The 23,196-nt window shown below is 41.7% G+C and overlaps 1 protein-coding gene across 1 annotated transcript in view; it reads left to right on the forward strand.

Moving 5' to 3' along the window:
• LOC124615499 (cytochrome P450 6k1-like) overlaps window positions 1-18,374 on the forward strand; it is a 31,386-nt gene extending 13,012 nt beyond the window's left edge. The window contains exons 2-4 of the mRNA XM_047143449.1: window positions 2,065-2,301; window positions 3,763-4,014; window positions 17,716-18,374. Coding sequence (XP_046999405.1) covers window positions 2,065-2,301; window positions 3,763-4,014; window positions 17,716-17,894 — 668 coding nt within the window. The 3' untranslated portion in view covers window positions 17,895-18,374. The remainder of the gene's footprint in view (window positions 1-2,064; window positions 2,302-3,762; window positions 4,015-17,715) is intronic.
• Window positions 18,375-23,196: the final 4,822 nt, after the last annotated feature.

Below are 23,196 nucleotides of genomic sequence, written 5' to 3' on the forward strand. Positions count from 1 at the left end.
TCGAGCCCCACGTTGGGCGCCAATTTAACGAAATCATCGAAATGAATGGAATTGATTTGAAATTTCGTTAAAGAAGAATAATAAATTTTATCTTTTGCTTTTAAGTTAATTTTCTTTCGTGCGAACTTTGTTGTAGAACCACTCTCTTATTTTCGTGTGGTAATAAAAATTTTTACTTTCTTAAGAATTACGCACATTTAAAGAAAAAATAATATTTACATGAACTCATACGAACTGGTTAAGAATATTAGGTTGAGAATTGAGTCCTTTAAATCATTCGGCCTTGGCATACACCTTCCAGATGCAGTGGGTTTTTTGTTAAATATTTTTACTGAATTTTATCCCGGCACTAGCCATAGAACACAAGATTACCTCTATTAGCAGAAAATGTTTTAATTATTGCCAAGCCGACATTTATCACTGATCAAACCTACTTCATTACACATCTAAGATATTTTGAAAGAACCAAACTGTTTAAATTTCAATGTTAACTAACATTAACTATCCGCCTACGAACGCACAAACGTATAATTAATTCAAATTTTATCAGCCACAGGATCTCTGAAAAAGAAGAACAATTTCTTAATTCACTATTGATTTTCATGCATCTGTTCCCGATTTACGGGTTTGATAATTTTTTTTAAATATGCCGCCGCTGCTATTGTTGGTCGCGGCACAGCCCAGCAACACCGCTAAAAAATGCTGAAAAATTCTTAAAGAAATTTTATAGATGACGTGGGCAAGCTAATTTACATAAATAATTCACACATTTGATAAATTCTGATATATTTAGATCAAACAGTAGTACAACTCACATTAATTCGTAACGCATCGTCTAATGGCGGCTAAGTCCAGACAGAGATAAAAGAAGTCTACACATTCGTAAAAAACTCTTTCACAGTGTCCTACCGCAATGACTTCTGAACAGAGAAGACCAAAGAATACATAATGCATTGTGCTTAAATAGTATTGCTGACTATTAACATTTCTTTGCAAATTGACGATATTATTCTCTTCTGGCAACATTTTATATCTCTGATACCGTAAATACTGACACATTTTACAATCACATAATAAATACAGAAAAATTCCTATCCTAAATACAGAGAAATATTACAACAAAAAATATAAGGAGAATAACAAATGTCTTTTACACCACATTCAGTAATGTTTTTGTTCAATAATTTCGATATATACAACTTGCTCAGAGCGGCGTATATGGTACAAATAAACTCTTGTTCTTTAATAACATGAGTTTGCCAGGGAACGTTACATCGGCCACCTCCAGAGGCAGACGCTGGAAGAGACGTGCTCTGCACTGAACTAAAGATCTGAGAATTTGCATTACTAGAAGAACCAGCCAATATATTGCTCCCTCCCTCGCGAAAAGACCATGAAGATAAAATTAGAGTTTCCAGCCCACTAAGTGGATTACCATCAATTGTTCTTCCCTTGAACCATCCGCAACTCTAACAGGGAACGGGATCAGTGACGCTGCTATAGCCAGTATCCTTCGCCACACACGGTGGAGCGTAGATGTACTCGCATATGTAGATGCAAGTATTGTGTCAGTACGAAATATCTTTCCTCACTATAAAAAGTAGCTTCTGTGTATTATTAGAATGATCACTACAATTTTAAACTCCTACAAAGAACATACATGAAATAGCAACAGAGAGGAAAATTACTTTTGCCAAGGCATTCAAGAGAACATTAGTGCAAATTATGGCTCTTGTAGTTTTATCTTCATTACAGTTGAACTATCAAAGTTGAAGTTACTTTAGTTGTCAAATTAAAAATACACAATTAAGAGCATTATCGTGAAACTAGCACTCTGTATAAGATATTGCAGTTACAGGCACGTTTTCTATAATTATTGTGACTATTACAGCTCTTGATAATGCAACTGCGTTTTTAAGGGCACATTTCCCTAATTAAGTATAAAGTTTGGGGAAATCTTAGAAGCCATTTTCCCAAAGCTACTGTGATAGTTCATAACATTAAGATTATTTACTTGATAGAGTAAGTAACAGCATGTTTACGAACATATTTTATTCCTGGCAGATGGAAATAAGACTCTGACGACCAAGGAGATGGCAGCACAGGCGTGGGTGTTCTTCCTCGGGGGGTTCGAGACCTCTTCCACCACCGTAAGCTTCTGCCTGTATGAGCTCTCTAGACGTCCAGATATCCAGAAGAAACTGCAAGAAGAAGTTGATGACGTAATGAGAAAGACCAACGGTGATGTGACGTATGATGATATAATGACCAAGATGCCATACATGGAGAAGGTGGTAAACGGTACGATGGACGGTTTTGATTCTTTTGTTCATACATCTCAATCATGAAAGTGTGGTCGCGCACAAATTAAAAGCCATGAAGAGAACACTAATTACTAAACACTAGGTCAAACACATATTCGTTTCATTATTATGACATCATCCGTCATAAAATTGTTATTGAATGATATCTGCGTGCAATAGTGTTTCTTCATACTTTAATGAACATATAATATTTACAATATAAACTGTATACACCGCAGGCAAAAATCAAGGCAATTCATAGGACCTATGAAAAATTGTGGAACAGATAAAAACATAAATATTCTCAGAAATAAAGAAGCCAAAACTCCACATACTCTATCTTGAAAGAACGTCCAGTGGCACCCTTAGAAACAATGCCTCTGTCGTTATAGAAGCAAGAAGACTACTGGTACATCCCTAATTACTATTACCAGATCCTGTAATAACACAAGTTACACACACACACATAAATGGTTCAAATGGCTCTAAGCACTATGGGACTTAACATCTGCGGTCATCAGTCCCCTAAACTATATATATAATTTATTCTTTCATTTATTCAAAACTGTATTGCACTCATGTTATCAGCCACTGAGGACAGCAAGGTCTGTTTTAACAGCTCCTTAAGAATTAACCACAACATTATGGATCTCAATCATTTGTTATAATTACTGGAAAATTTAATATGAAATTTTATACACCGCTTTTTTATTAATTATGCAAACGCAGGCGTCACTATGTACCTTAGAAATAGCTGAGTTTGTTTCGGTATACAGATAAACTATTTCTGATTAAAAAACTCCTGGCATCAATACTGTATAGATGCAGTAGACGCTAACAGAACAAGGTTAAAGTCTATGTAGATATGTTATGAGGAGCACCAGTTTTAGTTCCTCTCACAAGCATAACGGATTTCACGTCCATTACAAACACGCTGAAAACTGGTGATGAGTAGTATTCTATTCTCCCGTAATCTTACGTTCCATTCTCTTTCATGTAATAGTGCCCTAATCACCTAGGGCTATCAAACTTTCATCCTGTTCATGTATTTTATCGGTTCCATTGTTTCACATATATTCACCCTATTTACCCATCATAGGCTAGTGATGCGGACGTGAGAACCAACACGGTTGGTGTTGGCCTTTTTTTTTTCATAAAGAATAATTCGGACATTGTATCGATCAGAAAATCATACTCTGTTACGTACATTGCTGTTCATACCGATGCAAACGCCTGTATGAGCATGCTGGCCATAGACCAGGTAGCTTAGGAATTAGTGAATGACACATCATCTTTTGCTCTATTAGGACCATTACGTTCATACATTTTCTATGACTTATTTTCAGAATGCTAATTAACTATGATCGATAAGGGGAGAATTAAAACTTCACACAGAGCGCCACTGTAGAATACTTATTAAAACACTTCCATTAACATCTGACCCCATTTTTTTTTTCAGAAACCCTTCGTATGTATCCACCCGCTACAGTTCTGAATCGTGAGGTGGCGCAGGACTATAATCTGGCAGGATATGACTGTGTCTTGGAGAAAGGAACTAAGGTGATTATTCCAGTCATGGGACTCCATTATGACAGGAAGTACTTTCGAAACCCCGAGGAATTCGACCCGGAGCACTTTTCCGAGGAGCAGAAGGCATCCAGACATCCCTACAGCTATCTGCCTTTTGGCGAAGGGCCACGCATATGCATTGGTGAGTCACTCCTCCGCTTATATTCATTATCAGTTTTTCACAAAAAATGTATGAAAATATCTTATGTTAAAATAAAAATAAACAATTCATACTGATTAACTAAATAAAATTGAGTCACGTACTATGAGAAAATCAATGGTGATAAACTATGTCAAATGGAATGACGTGACATAGTATCAGAGAAATCCATTCAGAAATTCTAAACCGGAAATGTAGACTGTGTAGTGACCAAAATTGAATCACATCAGTATATGTTGATATATGTCATTCATTTCTTCCGGATTTCTGTAAAAAAATAATATAGTTAATGACGTTTATTCATCTTATAGTACACTACAGTTCCTTTCATTTATTTGTTAAAAAGTTTGTTTCCTGGTAGAATCACGTATATTCACAAACTAGCTCCAACAACATCAAACTGTCATCAGCTGATCAACAAGCAACATTTTAGTCGAATATTATCCACATGAAGGTTGGGAGGTAGCGGTTGTGAGTACAATAGTTATCGTTAGCATATAACCCACTAATGCGAGGAATGTTTTCCACAGACAAGCATTTTTTGAGTCTAGGTCCCATCATCTGGCTGCTTGCGTTCAACCCTCTAAAGACACGCACTCAAAGCACAAACTAGTCACGAAATACAATAAAAGAAGTCCATGTCTTGCTTTGAAGTTGGCAACATTTTTATCTCTGCTTTTCTTCATCATTCTTCTGTAGGGGTAACACCGATAGCAACTACTCAACGTCACACCAGCAGCCTTCCCATATACTGGCCTCTTCTGTGAACAAGTAGACGGTTTCAAACGAATGCAGCGAGTCACGAACCTTTTCATTGTTCCAGAGATATCATAGGGGACATGGGAAAAAAGCTTTCCAATAGTTCTCTTGGCAAACTGCTCATGTATATCTGTTACTGTCAAATTAAAAAAAAAAAATCTATGACCTCGTTGAGGAGTCCGTTATCGCTCTCTCCCGTTTGTGCATTAAGTACATTATCAAATCTTTCTCCGTGAATCCTTTCTTCCCTTCGTGCACCACTTCCAGAGCCTCTTCAATGTCTTTTAGGTTGTTTCCTGTCTTGTATACATGTTTAGCTGCTACAGATTTTTAAGTAAGACGAGGATTTTACGTTCAAATATCTGTATTTTATTTTATTTCATGGCTGCTTTGTGCTTTAAGTGTGTGTATTTGAAAGACTGGACGCAGCTAGCCAGATGATGGAAGCTTGACTCCCGAAACACATAGCTGTGGGTAACATCACTCACATTTGTGTGTTGTTTGCTAAATAACAATAACGATTGTGGTCTAGTAATCTCTCAGGAAGGTGTATTGTCTCTCAGTGACAATTAGTGTACCTGTAAACACCGTATACTAATGTAAAAGAGATTATCCGAAACACTTGAAGTTATTGATACAAGAACGTAAACGTTACTATGAGAAAAAAAGTATCAGAGACAGTTAGAAAGTGATCAGTCTGATTAAAATGTCAAAGTTTGGGAATGTCTTCATTTGTTTTATTATTTCCACAATGATCAAGTGGGATCACATAACAACTTAATAACTTTTATTTCTTCGTTGAGAGTGCTCCTTAATCTTCTCCTCCAAGCTGACATTTTCATCTCTCTGTGAGCGTTGTTCTTCGCCTTTCCTTCCTTGTTAGCCTTCCAATATGCGGATCTTATCTCTAAAACAATTTTTCCTTGCTCACTCTGATACATTTATGATGTTTTTTCCATTTAGTTTCTTACTTTGTGATTCATAATATTGTTGGCTTCGCCCATGTTGACGTTTTCCTTTTTTTTTTGGATGTTGTGCCTTCGTTGTTCCTCCCATGCGAACATAAATTGAAGATGTTACTATTAAAAAAGTTTCTATCTGTTGTATGTGATACCTTGACGTTATTTCGTTCCATTTGGTTTTCTATTTCTGTTATTTGTACTATCGTTGGCTTCATCTTCGAGAACTATAGGAATGTTTGTTTTAGTGGCCTGATATCTTTCATTTCCTCGAGGTATCCCAAAATTTCTATATTTACTACTTTATTTAGTTAACTGTTGCAACCGCGAAATAGTGGCAAATCTTTGGATAGGTTTCATCTGTCTGGTATCAATGCCTTTAATTTTTTTCCTCCTCAATATGAAGATTTAATTGTGATAGGATTCTTAGTGAAAGAAGAACTACTTGACAGCCTATAAACTTGGCTAAATCAGTATTTGGAAAAAATAACTATGACCCTAACGACAGGAATAGCAGAACCAGATGTGTTGATAGTTGGAATGGAGCGGTCTATTGCCCAACGAATTTCTCCCTGTAACAGTTCGGAATCGAACACCACGAATTGCTTCCATCTTAAGAAGGGATATGGTGGATAGTACATTACTTGGCAGTTCCGTCAGTTGAAAAAAATCAGTCATGTATGTACCAGGGCATTTCCCTGCAAACTGACGGACGGGTTCTGCTGAAATTGTCTCCGTTTCGTTCCAAAATGACCAGTAATTGTTTGGAGATAGTAAATCCCGTATTTAAGTATTCCTTATCAGTTGAAACTTAATAGATGCCGCTGTTAAAGTTCCAATCCTCATACTTCAGTAGTTAAAACGTACTGAGGTTTCATGCTAAAATATCGCAGGACCCAAAACATGGTAGTACATTGCAAGTGACTGATAACTGATAACAGAAACGTGCACAGGGTTTGGCCACAGGTCCAACCGAAGAGGGTTTGCATTTTGGGGCAGCTGAGTACTCATTAAGACAATTCTGAAAGCGAGGATTCAGGCCACGATGCGATGCATCACACACGAATTCGCGGCCTGCTCCATTAAGACCGGATCACGCATCGAGTAGGCCACTCCGGGAAATATTTATTTATTGTACTTCTACAGTAAGTGCAAATCGCATTAACCGTGCACACTGCCTTGCTTGGCAGAGAAAGCCCACTTGTGTTTTAGGTCGAAAGTGTCCAGTTTTTCAAAATGGTTATGAGCACTATGGGACTTAACATCTGAGGTCATCAGTCCCCTAGAACTTAGAACTACTTAAACCTAACTAACCTAAGGACATCACACACATCCATGCCCGGGGCAGATTTCGAACCTGCGACCGTAGTGATCGCGTGGTTCCCAACTGAAGTGCCTAGATACGCTCGGCCACACCGGCCGGCTCCAGGTTTCGATGTACACTTCCAGGTAAATGACTTAATCTAACATTTTCCACTAAAGAACTATGACTCTTTAAGTGCGAAATTGGCAGTTTTTCAAACACTTATCTACAGCTGGTGTGAGCTCTCCATCGAATTATAAAAAACGTTTTTTTTGGATGTGGGAAAGAAGAAAGAAGGAAAAACTTCAGAATTAAAACTGTTTTCGTTGCGGAATTATTTAATGTTAATGGCATGATTCTTTGACATTATATACTTCTGCAATCAGAATTGTGTTTATTCTGAAATAAATCGAAACCGGCTATTGTAGCACGCTGCCATAATGGAATGGAGTAAGGAAGGTAGATTAGAATTTAACGTACCGTCGAAGATAAGATCATCAGATGGCATGGTGAGATTGGGGAAAGGAAGGAAAAGATATTGAAATCGCCAATATCCTTTTCAATTGAACCATCCATGCATTTGCCTTAAGCAATTAAGCGATACTGCGGAAACCATAAGTCTGCGGGATACGAGGGTGATATGAACCACTGCTCTCGTGAATACTAATCTAGTATTTTAGCAGTACCTCGCTCGGTATGTATGTATGAATACTTGTGGAGTCTGGTACTTCAGACTGAATCTACTTTTCACAATGGAATATCTCAGTTTTGCCACCCATATTGGGGAAACTGCCCTCCGAGAAGATTTCACGAGCTGTGAAATTCTTTTTCGAGGATCAGACTGTTGCCGAGACCCCATGGTGTAAAACACGCATCTGTTGCAGTGGTGAGCTGGATTACCTCATGCCGTGGCCTGATGCTACGCTACCTTGGTGCCCTGACTGACTGAATGCGGGCCAATGGTCACAAAAAAGCCGGACAAATCTACTATATATACATGCCAAGATATGCCATACTCCAGCCGACGGTCCGGTTTGGGCCAAAAAGCTTCGTTCACATGAATTCGCTATGTTTACTAGACGCTGGTCTACGTACCGCTGCTACACTCGATGATTCTGGGGCTCGAGCCGGAGTCATCACGAGGAGACCACCTCCAATATCTGGGCGTCTCCAGCGGGTCTTACGGGCCTTAGGTTCGAAACGTACGCTCCAGCGCGCCTCGCACCTGACCCACTGCCAGAGCTGCTGACTGCGGCAGATACGCCTGACGCCATCCTCTGGCCAGCGAGGGCGCTGACACGGCGACCTGCTCGCGGCCGCCTGGTTGGCCGGCGACCACGCGCTGGTGCAGCCAAACACGCCGCCTTTTGTTCCGCTGAGGCAGACTCTACTGTCCGGGATCAGTGGACGCATTCGATTGGCCGCTTTCATCAACCGTCCGAGAATCTTGGTGAAAAAAATATATTTCCACGCGAGCTGTACCGATTCCTCGACAGCCGAGTTAGGTAACCCATCGTCCTGCATCCTGACTTAAAATACGACCATCCTCGCAGTTAATATGGATTTGCACCACCATCCAATTACAGCTCTGATATGAGATGCATTCCTTCTTTAACAATCCTGGATTCTATTCTTTTTTTAAACAGTTGCTTCAGAGACTTGAGTAACAGTCATCAATTGCTTTTTTGTCCTTTGTAAGCTAATCAACAAGAAGCCACCAATTTCAATTCTGAAAAATCTGTATATCTAATAGAGGTGTTGTACGAGAGTCTCTCCATAAGAAATGGACACTATTTTTTTTAAATCCATCTTTTATTCTACATGTTTGAAAGTTTTACAGTGTGTAGATACATCCTTTAGTAACAATATTTTCATTTCTCCACATAATTTCCATCCCCCTCAACTCCCTTACACCGTTTTGGAACCAGCACCTGTATACCCGCACGGTAAAATTCTGGGCCAACCTGTTGCAGTCACTGTTTGGCAGTGCACAAGGGTGTCATCATCTTCAAACTTTGTTCCACGAAGAGAGTTTTTCAGTTTCCAAGAGAGATGATAGTCACATGGAGCCAGGTCAGGACTGTAAGGCGGGTGTTTCAGTGTTGTCTATCCAAGTTTTGTGATCGCTTCCATGGTTTTTTGACTGACACGCAGCCGTGCATTGTCTTGCAACAGCAAAACTTCCTGTTTTTGCCGATGTGGTCGAACACGATTCAGTCGAGCTTGAAGTTTCCTCAGTGTCGCCACATATGCGTCAGAATTTATGGTGGTTACACCTGACATGGTGTCCACAAGCAAGAGTTGTTCGGAATCGAAAAACACCGTAGCCATAACTTTTGCAGCAGGAGGGGTGGTTTTGAATTTTTTTTTCTTGAGTGAATTTGCATGATGTCACTCCATTGATTGAGCCATGGTTCATCACCTGTCACAGTTATACCAAGAAATACATCTCCACCATTCTCGTACTGTTCCAAAAGTTCGCTGCATACCGTTTTTCTTGTTTCTTTGTGAGCCACTGTCAACATCCTGAGAACCCACATGGCACAAACCTTTTTTAACGCCAACACTTTCAGTATTCTGCAAACACTTCCTTCCCCTACCCCAGCGTAGCGTGACAATTCGTTCACTGTGATGCGTCTGTCAGCAGTCACCAATTCGTTAACTCTCTGCACATTGTCTGGAGTGTGTGCAGTACGAGATCTGCCGCTGTGAGGACAATCCTCAATATTGCCGTGCCCGCTTTCATCACGTAACCTGCTCACCCACCGACTAACTGTACTGCGATCGACAGCAGCATCTCCATACACCATTTTCAACCTCTTGTGGATGTTTGCCACTGTCTCGTTTTCACAGCACAGGAATTCTATGACATCACGTTGCCTCTGACGAACGTCAAGTGTAGCAGCCATCTTGAAGACATGCTGTGACGGCGCCACTCACGGGAACAGGTTGAACTAAGTTTGAAAACAAGTAGGAAGGATGTATCTACACACTGTAAAACTTTCACACATGTAGTATGAAAACTGCATTTTTACAAAAATAGTGTGCATTTCTTTCGGAGTGACCCTGGTATAACTTACGCAACACTATTTTTCTGGAAGCAGGTTGGTTTTATTTAGAATTACAATACAGCATATTACTTCCTACTCTTTTGGCTACAAACGCTTTTTTTCAACATAATCTACGGTCAATGCGACTGCCTCACGCCACCTTACGAAGCCAACTTAGAAACCAACGTCTTCCTGCATCAGTAAGCGCCCCATCATCCACATTCTGATTACCGCAGAGTGAATACTTGATTGGGCGGGCAGATGGAAGTCGGAAGGAGTGAGGTTGGGGCTGTTGGGCAGAGCCCTGCACGGCTGCCCACCGCATACCACTGCCCACCCGCGGGCATGCTTGGTGTGCCATATTGGCATTCATTTCAAGCTTATATGTACAGGGTGTTTCAAAAATGACCGGTATATTTGAAACGGCAATAAAAACTAAACGAGCAGCGATAGAAATACACCGTTTGTTCCAATATCCTTGGGACAACAGTACATTTTGAGGCAGACAAACTTTCGAAATTACAGTAGTTACAATTTTCAACAACAGATGGCGCTGTGGTCTGGGAAACTCTATAGTACGATATTTTCCACATATCCATCCTGCGTAGCAATAATATGGCGTAGTCTCTGAATAAAATTACCCGAAACCTTTGACAACGTGTCTGGCGGAATGGCTTCACATGCAGATGAGATGTACTGCTTCAGCTGTTCAATTGTTTCTGGATTCTGGCGGTAGACCTGGTCTTTCAAGTGTCCCCACAGAAAGAAGTCACAGGGGTTCATGTCTGGCGAATAGGGAGGCCAATCCACGCCGCCTCCTGTATGTTTCGGATAGCCCAAAGCAATCACACGATCATCGAAATATTCATTCAGGAAATTAAAGACGTCGGCCGTGCGATGTGGCCGGGCACCATCTTGCATAAACCACGAGGTGTTCGCAGTGTCGTCTAAGGCAGTTTGTACCGCCACAAATTCACGAAGAATGTCCAGATTGCGTGATGCAGTGATCGTTTCGGATCTGAAAAATGGGCCAGTGATTCCTGTGGAAGAAATGGCGGCCCAGACCAGTACTTTTTGAGGATGCATGGACGATGGGACTGCAACATGGGGCTTTTCGGTTCCCCATATGCGCCAGTTCTGTTTATTGACGAAGCCGTCCAAGTAAAAATAAGCTTCGTCAGTAAACCAAATGCTGCCCACATGCATATCGCCGTCATCAATCCTGTGCACTATATCGTTAGCGAATGTCTCTCGTACAGCAATGGTAGCGGCACTGAGGGGTTGCTGCGTTTGAATTTTGTATGGATAGAGGTGTAAACTCTGGCGCATGAGACGATACGTGGACGTTGGCGTCATTTGGACCGCAGCTGCAACTCGGCGAACGGAAACCCGAGGCCGCTGTTGGATCACCTGCTGCACTAGCTGCGCGTTGCCCTCTGTGGTTGCCGTACGCGGTCGCCCTACCTTTCCAGCACGTTCATCCGTCACGTTCCCAGTCCGTTGAAATTTTTCAAACAGATCCTTTATTGTATCGCTTTTCGTTCCTTTGGTTACATTAAACCTCCGTTGAAAACTTCGTCTTGTTGTGTTGCAACAACACTGTGTTCTAGGTGGTGGAATTCCAACACCAGAAAAATCCTCTGTTCTAAAGAATAAACCATGTTGTCTACAGCACACTTGCACGTTGTGAACAGCACACGCTTACAGCAGAAAGATGACGTACAGAATGGCGCACCCACAGACTGCGTTGTCTTCTATATCTTTCACATCACTTGCAGCGCCATCTGTTGTTGAAAATTGTAACTACTGTAATTTCGAAAGTTTGTCCGCCTGAAAATGTACTGTTGTCCCAAGCATATTGCAACAAATGGTGTATTTCTATCGCTGCTCGTTTAGTTTTTATTGCCGTTTCAAATATACCGGTCATTTTTGAAACACCCTGTATATATGCTGTTTCTGAGCACCAGCAATTTCAGAATCACTCGAAAACCCGTTGTTAACTGTGTGATTCGTTCCAATAAAATAACGAGAAACATCATATTCATGGCAAAAAGAGTTATTGTAACTTGCGTGTTATGAGAGTAGGCTATTTGAAGGCAGCGACACACGGAAGATCCACTAAAACGCATTGTTCTTAGTACCATTTGTTATAATTAAATTTCAGTTAGTAACATATCTACCATAAGGTTTTCTGAAATGGTAACATACTTCGATTACTTACAATGTGTGTGTTGATGGTTTAGCGGTGCCGGCATGGTAGCTGAGTGTGTTCGGTCAGAGGGCCAGCTGCCCTCTGTAATAAAAAAAAGTGAGTTAATGGATCGACAACGAATTAAACGGGTGTCTTTCGACGTCTGTCTAGAGCAGATACAACGAACGAAAACGAACAAAATGAGATTTAAAAAAAAAAGCGTAATGAGTGGCATCACTGTCTTGTATCGATTTGGTAGTTTGGGGGGAGGTTCGCGTCTTGACATTACTAAATTTTATTTCCTAACATTCACGTTTTTATTAGGTTCTGATACCGTATTATTTGTTTAATATAAGTATATCCTATTATATTTGATGTTATATAAATATAAGTTCACCTTTTTTTGAGGGGTGACTTTGTTCGATTGGCTTAATGTACAGGCCAGCTTGCGCTACTTGTGTAAAGATATTTTGCTCCTTTTTCTTTTATGCTTCGTAATTCACATGTTGCAAAGATTCTGCTACTGGGTAGAAACAATGATTAAGTAAGACTGACTTTCGTGATTGGTCATTCCAAATTATTGATGTTGTAGCTAGTGAATGGTATTATTTGCCTCTCCCGTGACTTCACACATCATTTTCAGATGTCGAATCCGAGCGGTCTTATGCGCTGCAGTAAAGGACTGTGCGGCTGGTCCTCCCTCGGGCATGGGTGTGTGTGTTTGTCCTTAGGATAATTTAGGTTAAGTAGTGTGGAAGCTTAGGGACTGATGACCTTAGCAGTTAAGTCCCATAAGATTTCACACATATTTGAACATTTTTTCAGATGTCGAAATTGTGCCCACAGGAAATTACCTATTCGTGGTGCTGCTTCCTCTAGATAATTTTCCAGGCGGACTCGCAAGATTTATTTCAGAGGCTTCTTCATCCTAAGTTTCTTCACTTCAGTGTTTCGGAGGGTCACTTTCAATGGCAAAAGAAGATTCAGTGAGGGGATTTTCCGCTTCCATTTCTTTTGATGTTTCCTTGAAGGGATGTAAAAAAAATCCTTACTTTACAACTCTTGGAATAATTTACGGGCTAATCTATACCAGTTTAATATAAAAAAGCCACAGCGTACATTCCGTCAGAACAGAAATCAGTTTGTCCATCAACGTGATGTCAGTTCCTTCTGTTCTCTTTGTTTCTCATTTCTCAGGGAGCTTTTTACATAGTATAGAATACTGCCTTTTCAGCCGGCCGGTGTAGCCTTGCGGTTCTAGGCGAGTCGGTTTGGAACCGCGTGACCGCTACAGTCGCAGGTTCGAATCCTGCCTCGGGCATGGATGTGTATGATGTCCTTAGATTAGTTAGGTTTAACTAGTTCTAAGTTCCAGGGGACTGATGACCACTGACGTTGAGTCTTATAGTGCTCAGAGCCATCTGAACCATTTGAACTGCCTTTTCTCCGATTCAAGCATGGCCAATCCTGTGTTCCAGTGAGTATCGTTCGACTGCTCCATTCTTCTCTCCAGGCTATGAACAATGCCATTTTTGCAAATGTCACAAGTTACTCCACTGTAGTCAGAACAAAATAAAGTTTTGGGTAGTTGAATGGCATATACCGCACACTAAACGCATTTCTTAGCATTGTGTTCAGCATGTGAAAGGGAAAATTCAGTGCAGAATATCTACGGAGAACAGCGGTAATGTTGGCATCTTGGTCAGTTGTAAAAGATACATTTTTGAGACTATTCTCGTGAATACCAAGCGAGATAAATCGTCTCAGCAATTCCTTTCTAATGTTTTGAAGCGCCGTAGTCTCGTCTTGAAACCGTGTCATACGCAAGAAGTAAGTTCTGAGGTCCCAATTAACAAAATAAGAAACTGTACGAGTCAGGTAATTATCTCTCCTTGTGCTACGTGTCACGTATCTCTGGTCGCCTGGAATTCACCTCCATCCTCGTAATAAATTATTCAGGTTCGGTTTCCTTTCAAAGGTTTTTCGCATTTTGAGTGATTTGTTTTGAGACAGTTATGGGATGAGACATAGTAGGTTTTGCGGATACTTTTCTATAAGTCGCTGCAGTATTGATCAATCTCTGAGTCAGATCTGAAACTGCTTCACCCCCAGTAGCTTCTCCTGGACACAAAGTCACGCATTTCTCAATAAATTTGCCCTGAGCAGATTTGAGAAGGCGTATTCAGTCAATGCATGACACTTGTTTGTTAGACACTGACTGTTAAGTATGCAAGTAAAGTTCATTGTACTCGACACACCAAAGGTAGTTAACACTGTTGCCATCACCATCTACTATAGAATTAAGCACTGACCAAATTGAAGTTCTGAGAGTTGGATCAGGTTCCATCATTCTGTACTCACCAGCCGTTAGTTCTTGTTCTATGCCGTGCGGTCAAAGGCGTCCTCTCACCGTTCGCGCAGTTCCCACCGTCGGAGGTTCAAATGGTCCAAATTGCTCTGAGCACTGTGGGACTTAACTTCTGAGGTCATCAGTCCCCTAGAACATAGAACTACTAAAATATAACTAACCTAAGGACATCACATACATCCATGCCCGAGGCAGTATTCGAACCTGCGACCGTAGCGATCGAGCGGTTCCAGACTGTAGCGCCTAGGACTACTCGGCCACTCGGCCGGCGTCGGAGGTTTGAGTCGTCCCTCAGGCATGGGTGTTTGTGTTGTCCTAAGTGCATTAAGTAGTGCGTAAGTCTAGGGACCGGTGACCTTATCAGTTTGGACCCATAGAAGCTTACCACAATTTTTTTGTTTTATTTCTAGCTGCTTTAACATACTTTCCGTCCTTTTTGAAGCACTTGCTATTTCCGGACTCATCTTCTGTACAGCAATAAAAACATAAAAGATTGTCATACCATCACTTTTATTTACAAAAAAAGGAGAACATATTTTAGCAAAACGATTTCCTAGAATTTATTAACGATTCGCGAGTTATTTATTTGCCTCTATCGCAATACGATTGCTGCTAATTGTGTTGTAACAGCTGCCTCTACAGACGCCACAGCGCTGTACAACTGCCACCATACTGGTTAGAAAATTAAAAAAGTTTAAACGGTTTGTATCGAAATGGCCGAGGCTGTTAGTGTCCTTACGGGTAATAGCCGATGTGAGGAAAGACGGTAACGAACAAGGAAGCATTATGTTGCAAATTAAAGAATGGTAGTGTTTTACATAAAAAAGTTGTATGCTTCTTCGCATTAAACTACAAGAACACAAAGATCGCCATACGTAGGAAAAGGAAGGTAGTCTCTCTCTAGAAACGATCTAGATTGCAAGTGATATAATACACTCCTGGCCATTAAAATTGCTACACCAAGAAGAAATGCAAATGATAAACGTGTATTCATTGGACAAATATATTACACTAGAACTGACATGTGATTACATTTTCACGGCATTTGGGTGCATAGATCCTGAGAAATCAGTACCCAGAACAACCACCTCTGGCCGCATTAACAGCCTTGATACGCCTGGCCATTCAGTCAAACAGAGCTTGGATGGCGTGTACAGGTGCACCTGACCATGCAGCTTCAACACGATACCACAGTCCATCAAGAGTAATGACTGACGTATTGTGACGAGCCAGTTGCTCGCCGACCATTGACCAGACGTTTTCATTTGCTGAAGGATCTGGATAATGTGGCCAGGGCAGCAGTCGAACATTTTCTGTATCCAGAAAGGCCTGCAACATGCGGTCGTGCATTATGCTGCTGAAATGTAGGGTTTCGCAGGGATCGAATGAAGGGTAGAGCCACGGGTCGTAACACATCTGAAATGTAAGGTCCACTGTTCCAAGTGCCGTCAATGTGAACAAGAGGTGACCGAGACGTCTAACCAATGGCACCCCATACCATCACGCCTGGTGATACGCCAGTATGGCAATGACGAAACACGTTTTCAATGTACTTTCACCGCGATGTCGCCAAACACGGATGCGACCATAATGAAGCTGTTAACAGAACCTGGATTCATCCGAAATAATTACGTTTTGCCATTCGTGCACCCAGGTTCCACGCTGCTGCAAACGTCGTCGAACTGTTCGTGGAGATGGTTGTTGTCTTGTAAACGTCCCCACCTGGATACTCAGGGATCGAGACTTGGCTGCAGGATCCGTTACAGCCACGCGGATAAGATGTCTGTCATCTCGACTGCTAGTGATATGAGGCCGTTGGGATCCTCCTGAACCCACCGATTCCATATTCTGTATTCTGCTAACAGTCATTGCCTCGACCAACGCGAGTAGCAATGTCGCGATACGATAAACAGCAATCGCGATAGGCTACAATCCGACCTTTATCAAAGTCGGTAACGTGATGGTACGCATTTCACCTCCTTATATGATGCATCATAACAAGCTTTCAAGTACAATTATGTTGTTACGAAACCTAATAGTAAGAAAAGTAGTTTGTTGGTCTCCGATACTTAGTCTTCCCACTGCCAGTGATATTCAGGTCGTAGTAGTTCAGAGAGAGAGTATGCAGCGCGCCAGTAAGAATTGTATGTCGTGAGACGAGATAGTTTCCATTATATGAAGCCTTCCGCTACCTAACAGTATTACGACATTACAATGGCCCTAGAGACCAAGATTAACCCAAACTGGGAATTATTGCTGGCAGTCTTGCTGATGCAGAAGTCCCGATCTGAATAGGAGATGAAACTATTAAGTGATAGTCAATTTGAGAAACAAATTCTGGACAGTAACATCCTTGTGTTGCTCTTGATGTGAAGGAAACCTTCGTTCATTCCCAGTCAAAGTAAATTCCCAATAATTGATTGATTTAAGAGGGTAATTAAGCTCCTGAAGGAAATTAAGTTCAGAATGCTAAAGGATCATAAGTCGAGGGAAAACAGTTTATGGACAAAAACAAAACTCTACCCCTCTATATTCATTGCACTGGCTTATCACAGTGTCAAGCTATATTATCACTGTGCATTCTTTCAATTAATCTGGGTGATGAAAGTTAATTAATATTATTTATTTAATTAATTCTGACATAGCTGGAGAGACACCCTGTTGTCACTGTTCATAGCAAGCAGAGGCAGGTAGCTTGAAGCTATAACCTTCAAAACTATTAAGAAATGGGACAGCTAAGCGGCCATAGTAGGTACGAATAAAGCTGACTCGATAACAACAAATGATAAAACCAAACAACTAGTGGTGAGTTTGCACCCGTATAGCGATTAAAACACTTTTGCTACAGGACGTCTTCGTGTTTATAGTCCTGATACCTCTCTGGGGATGGGGCGAAATAGCACTGGTTCTGCGGAGAGAATTATTTCGAAATTTATTATAGTTTATGTGAGAAATTGAACGAAATGGATTTTGTGACACAGTGCCAGATTTCAAGCATGTAGCATTATCATTCCCAGGTACAACAGAGTGATAACTTGTTTGATTTGTTGCAGGCATGCGTTTCGGGTTAATGCAAGTGAAGACAGCGATAGTACATCTGGTGTCAAAATTTGACATTCTGCCCGCCGGAGACAAGCAGTCTAAGCTACGCATGGCTCCCAACACTGTGGTGCTGACACCGATCGGAGGAATCCACCTGAGGTTGGAGCAGCGAAAAGTGACTGCGTGCTGAAGTTCTCCAGCTGCTGTGAACAACTCTGCAGAAATCTCACAAACACTGTGTTCACATGAAAAGACTCATGGAACATCGACACCACTACATCAATTACACTGTGATACTTCAGATTGTTGATAATGACAAATTTCCTACTGATACAGTTGGTCTCACAACAGATGCCACCGTTTCTGTACTGTGCATGGTGTTCATCAAGACTGATATCACTGTCAAGTTGGATAAGTATCTATTTATAGAAACTCTTGTATAGCAATGCCTATCGCTTCCTTACCTTGTTGTTTCTGTATGTCAGGAAGAAGAGTTCAAGTCGAAACGTAGTTTATTTGCATACCTGCTGTCTCTTCTTTCTGTTGTTTGGAACTAAACCCGTTGGATACGTTTTCTGTTGTGTACAGCTGTGGACATTAATATTGCCTGTGTTATAGCTCTGACCATGTTGTGCTTCTACAACTGATTAAAATGAACCTCAAGAGAAAATCGACAACTTTTTATGTTAGGCGGATTTAATAAACCAAGGCCCAATTCAGCGTATACGAACATACCTAAGGGATCTGCCGTTCAACAAGACAAGGATATGGTTAAAATCTACTAAAAATAAAACACACACACACACACACACACACACACACACACACACATATATATATATATATATATATATATATATATATATATATATATATATAGTTTCACAGTCACATCTATAATAAATTACATGTAACTGTGAAACTGTCACAGCAAAATATTTACCTGCCTATCATTTCGTTAATCGCCATAGGTATTGCGATGTTTGCATTCAGGTGAGACACTGAGCGAAATTCGAAGAAGTTTGTAATAAAAAATAGAGGTCCTATGATTTTGAATTTGGTGCATAGTATTACATAATGTGTTGCTGCATATTAAATTTAGCTAACATATTGAACTGTTGTCTACACTTGGGAGAGGGCCTCTGACACCAACGCCAAGAAAACCGATCTGATGTAGCACACTTATTTGCGATCGCACGCGCTAACAATAAAGTCAAATGAATAATCGACAACATTCCTGATATTGCATAAGTGGTTGAGATACTGAAATGGGATCTGGGCAAACGATAACCTGCAAGCAGGAGAGTATATTGCCATACGGTTACTATGCAAACTTTATTATCTGCATGTTATAACACTAACTACAGACTTTTTCGATGAAAGATTGTAATTTTGAAGGGTCATGGATAGCTGGTGAAACGAGGCATGCTATGGGTTTTTGTGCAGCATAAGTGAAGCCATTACGCGTTTATTTTTGTACCGAAGATGTGTTTTTCATAATCTGTCGACCTTGCTTTCCCTCTGTTCCCCACTTGGCAAACTTAATAGACTACGGTTTCAGAATTCTCTGTCAATTGCATCTGCACAGCTTGTAAGTGAGGTGACATTGTGTAAGCTCTGCCGTGTTTTGGCAAAAGAAGCAAACTTCAACAAAGTAGCAAGAGAAAAATAGGTTTCATTCAAAATTCACCATTTGTGGCACATGCATAAAACTTGCAGTTGTTTAATAAGCCATGAGAAAATAAATCGATGCATTTTTTTTTTGCATTTTCAGCGGAATACTTCCAGGTAACTAACCAAGTCAGAGGTGACAGTAGACATTTTCTAAGGGTCACGAGGAAAGTGTGGGCCTGAAGGGGCTACACTTGATATTTACGAAAACATGAGAGCATAGGAGCAAAGGCTTCGGTTTAGAATGGCTCCTCCCCTCCAGTACTCAGCATTTCCCCTACAGTGCCTGCCTGCAACGGCCACCAATATCGCTCTCCGCACGAGTGCTCTGCCTATTGCGCATCCTCCAGCCACACTATTCTGAGCGCTGGGTGCGGTGTAGAGCACTACGCAACGCTATATCAGGCTGGCCAGAAAGGACACTTAAAAGGAAGATGCTACTGCAGCGGTACCAATACGACAGAGATAGCCGATTCTTTCAAAACCAATTAACCTTTGCAACCAAATGAAAATAAGTGCAAGTAGCACCCTGTGTATTCCCTCCTCTGTATTACTGCAGATAACGCGCATCTGTCAACATATTTTGTACTGGGAGTATAGACCATGCGAGGGGCCCTGGTTTTGTTCTTCTGCGTCACGGCAGAACACACGGATTCTAACGTTGTCCACGCCCTGGTGTCTTCTGCAGTCGTACCTGCAAGAATGCAGCATACGTAGCCCATTGACCTGTGTTTCTTTATGTGAGGCTGAGAGAAACTTACTATCGTGTTGATTAATGCTACTAAATGAGAAGTCAAATTTAAATAAGGGTGGTAGTAACTTTCAATGAAGGCATCAATCACGTAGTAGACAAAGCCACAAACTGCTAAATGTTCGTCTACAGTGAGACACATTACAGAGCTCAGATACTTAACAGTGATGACCTTTGTTCACAGGAGACTTTATACAACTAACCATAATATGCGAAAGTAAACTTCTTATGTACACTCTCTGCTCGCCATTGATCACAGAGAATTGCACAGACGGCGCGCAAAGAACACGTTAAATATGTGGCCTACCGCCGACGCACCGTGTTGTACAGCCGTTCAAACAGGACACGTTCACTTAATTCTGCCCAAAACTCGTCTACTACAGTCCGCCCGAAACACTTCGCTGAGCGCGCATTGTTGGCATGTCGAAGTTGCAAGAACTGCTTCCTTCGTCTGCATTACACACATTGAAGTTAATGTAGTGATAATGAGAAGAAGAGATGGAGTGAGATGCAGACAAACTTTCATTTATTAACATTTCTTTGAAAAAAAAAAAATCACACACCACACAGGAATTATACACTACTGGACATTAAAATTGCTACACCACGAAGACAAAGTGTTACAGACGCGAAATTTAACCGATAGGAAGAAGATGCTGTGGTATGCAAATGATTAGATTTTCAGAGCAGTCGCACAAGGTTGGCGTCGGTGGCGACACTTACAACGTGCTGACATGAGGAAAGTTTCCAGCTAATTTCTCATACACAAACAGCAGCTGACCGGCGTTGCCTGGTGAAACGTTGTTGTAATGCCTCGTGTAAGGAGGGGGAATGCGTACCATCACGTTTCCGACTTTGCTAAAGGTCGGATTGTAGCCTATCGCGATTGCGGTTTATCGTATCCCGACATTGCTGCTCGCGTTGGCCGAGACCCAATGACTGTTAGCAGAATATGGACTCTATGGGTTCAGGAGGGTAATACGGAACGCCGTGCTGGATCCCAACAGCCTCGTAGCACTAGCAGTCGAGATGACAGGCATCTTATCCGCATGACTGTAACGCATCTTGCAGCCACGTCTCGATCCCTCAGTCAACTGATGCGGACGTTTGCAGGACAACAACCATCTGCACGAACAGTTCGACTACGTTTGCAGCAGCATGGAATATCAGCTCGGAGACCATGGCTGCCGTTACCCTTAACGCTGCATCACAGACAGGAGTGCCTGCGATGGTGTATTCAACAGCGAACCTGGGTGCACGAATGGCAAAACGTCATTTTCTCGGATGAATCCGGGTTCTGTTTACAGCATCATGTTGGTCGCATCCGTGTTTGGCGACATCGCGGTGAACGCACATTGGAAACGTCTATTCGTCATCGCCATACTGGCATACCACTCGGCGTGATGGTATCGGGTGCCATTAGTTACACGTCTCGGTCACCTCTTGTTCGCATTGACGGCACTTTGAACAGTGGACGTTACATTTCAGATGTGTTACGACCCGTGGCTGTACCCTTCATTCGATCCCTGCGAAACCCTACATTTCAGCAGGATAATGCACGACCGCATGTTGCAGGCCTTTCTGGATACAGAAAATTTTCGACTGCTGTCCTGGCCAACACATTCTCCAGATCTCTCACAAACTGAAAACGTCTGTTCAATGGTGGCCGAGCAACTGGCTCGTCACAATACGCCAGTCACTACTCTTGATGAACTGTGGTATCGTGTTGAAGCTGCATGGTCAGCTGTACCTGCACACGCCATCCAAGCTCTGTTTGACTGAATTGCCAGTTGTATCAAGGCCGTTATTACGGCCAGAGTTTGGTTGTTCGGGGTACTGATTTCTCAGGATCTATGCACCCAAATTGCGTTAGAATATGATCACCTGTCAGTTCTAGTATAATATATTTGTCCAATGAATACCCGTTTATCATCTGCATTTCTTCTTAGTGTAGCATTTTTTATAGCCAGCAGTGTATGATTGGGACAGAAATTCGTAGATATGATGTAGGGAAAAACAAACGATTACGAGTTCAGAAAAATTGAATGATTGGTTCAAGAGAAGGAGCTTCACAGATTGAGCAAGTTAATAACGCTTTGGTCCACCTCTTGCCCTTATGCATGAAGTTATTTGGCTTGGTGTTAGTTGATGGAGGTTTTGGAAGTCCTAAGAGATATCGTACCAAATTCTGTCCAACTGCCGCTTTATATCGTCAAAATTTCAAGCTGGTTGGAGGTTCCAGCCCACAATGGCCGAAACGTTCTCAAGTGGAAAGAGATCCGACGACCTTGCTGGCCATCCTAGGATTTGACAAGCATGAAGACAAGCAGTAGAACCTCCCACCGTGTATGGGTGGCCATTATCTTACTGAAATGTAAATCGACGATAGCTTCCGATGAAGGACAACAAAACAAGACGTAGAATATCGTCAACGTACAGCTGGTCTTTAAGGGTGCCGTGGATGACAACCAAAAGAGCTATACTTTGAAAAGAAGTGGCAAATTAGACCTTCACTGACTGCCAGTTGTCAGGCAGTATAGCGGGCAACATACAAATTGGTATTAAACCACTGTCTGGGACGTCTTCAGACCCGTCTTCGCTGGTCATAGGGGCTGTTCGAAGAAGAACTCATCACTGAAGACTACTCGAATGAGACGCCAAGCCGAAGACATGTCTGGAGACGCCTCGGACAGCGGTGGGGTACCAACCTCACTGTCATCCTCCATACGATACAACAACAGTGGTCGCTGATCTGGAGTGTCATTTGTTTTCATAGCAGGACTCCTTTGGATGTCATTTGCGGCATCCTTGCAACAGAGCGTTTTATCAGCGATACTCTACGGCCTCTTTACTAGCATTATGGGCAGGGCTCTCAAACTAGGTCGGGATTCCGGTGACCTAATGGGGCAGTTGGGCAGAATTTACCACAATATTCCTCAAGAGTACAGCCAAAACAAAGAAGAACCCATCATACCATACATACAGAACAATACTGACACATCACAACAGTGGCTCGATGTGGCGACCACTAACGTTGTTATAGACATCGAACCTACGAAGCATGTTCTGG

Source organism: Schistocerca americana, chromosome 5 (assembly GCF_021461395.2).
Source record: "Schistocerca americana isolate TAMUIC-IGC-003095 chromosome 5, iqSchAmer2.1, whole genome shotgun sequence".
NCBI classification, from domain to species: domain Eukaryota; kingdom Metazoa; phylum Arthropoda; class Insecta; order Orthoptera; family Acrididae; genus Schistocerca; species Schistocerca americana.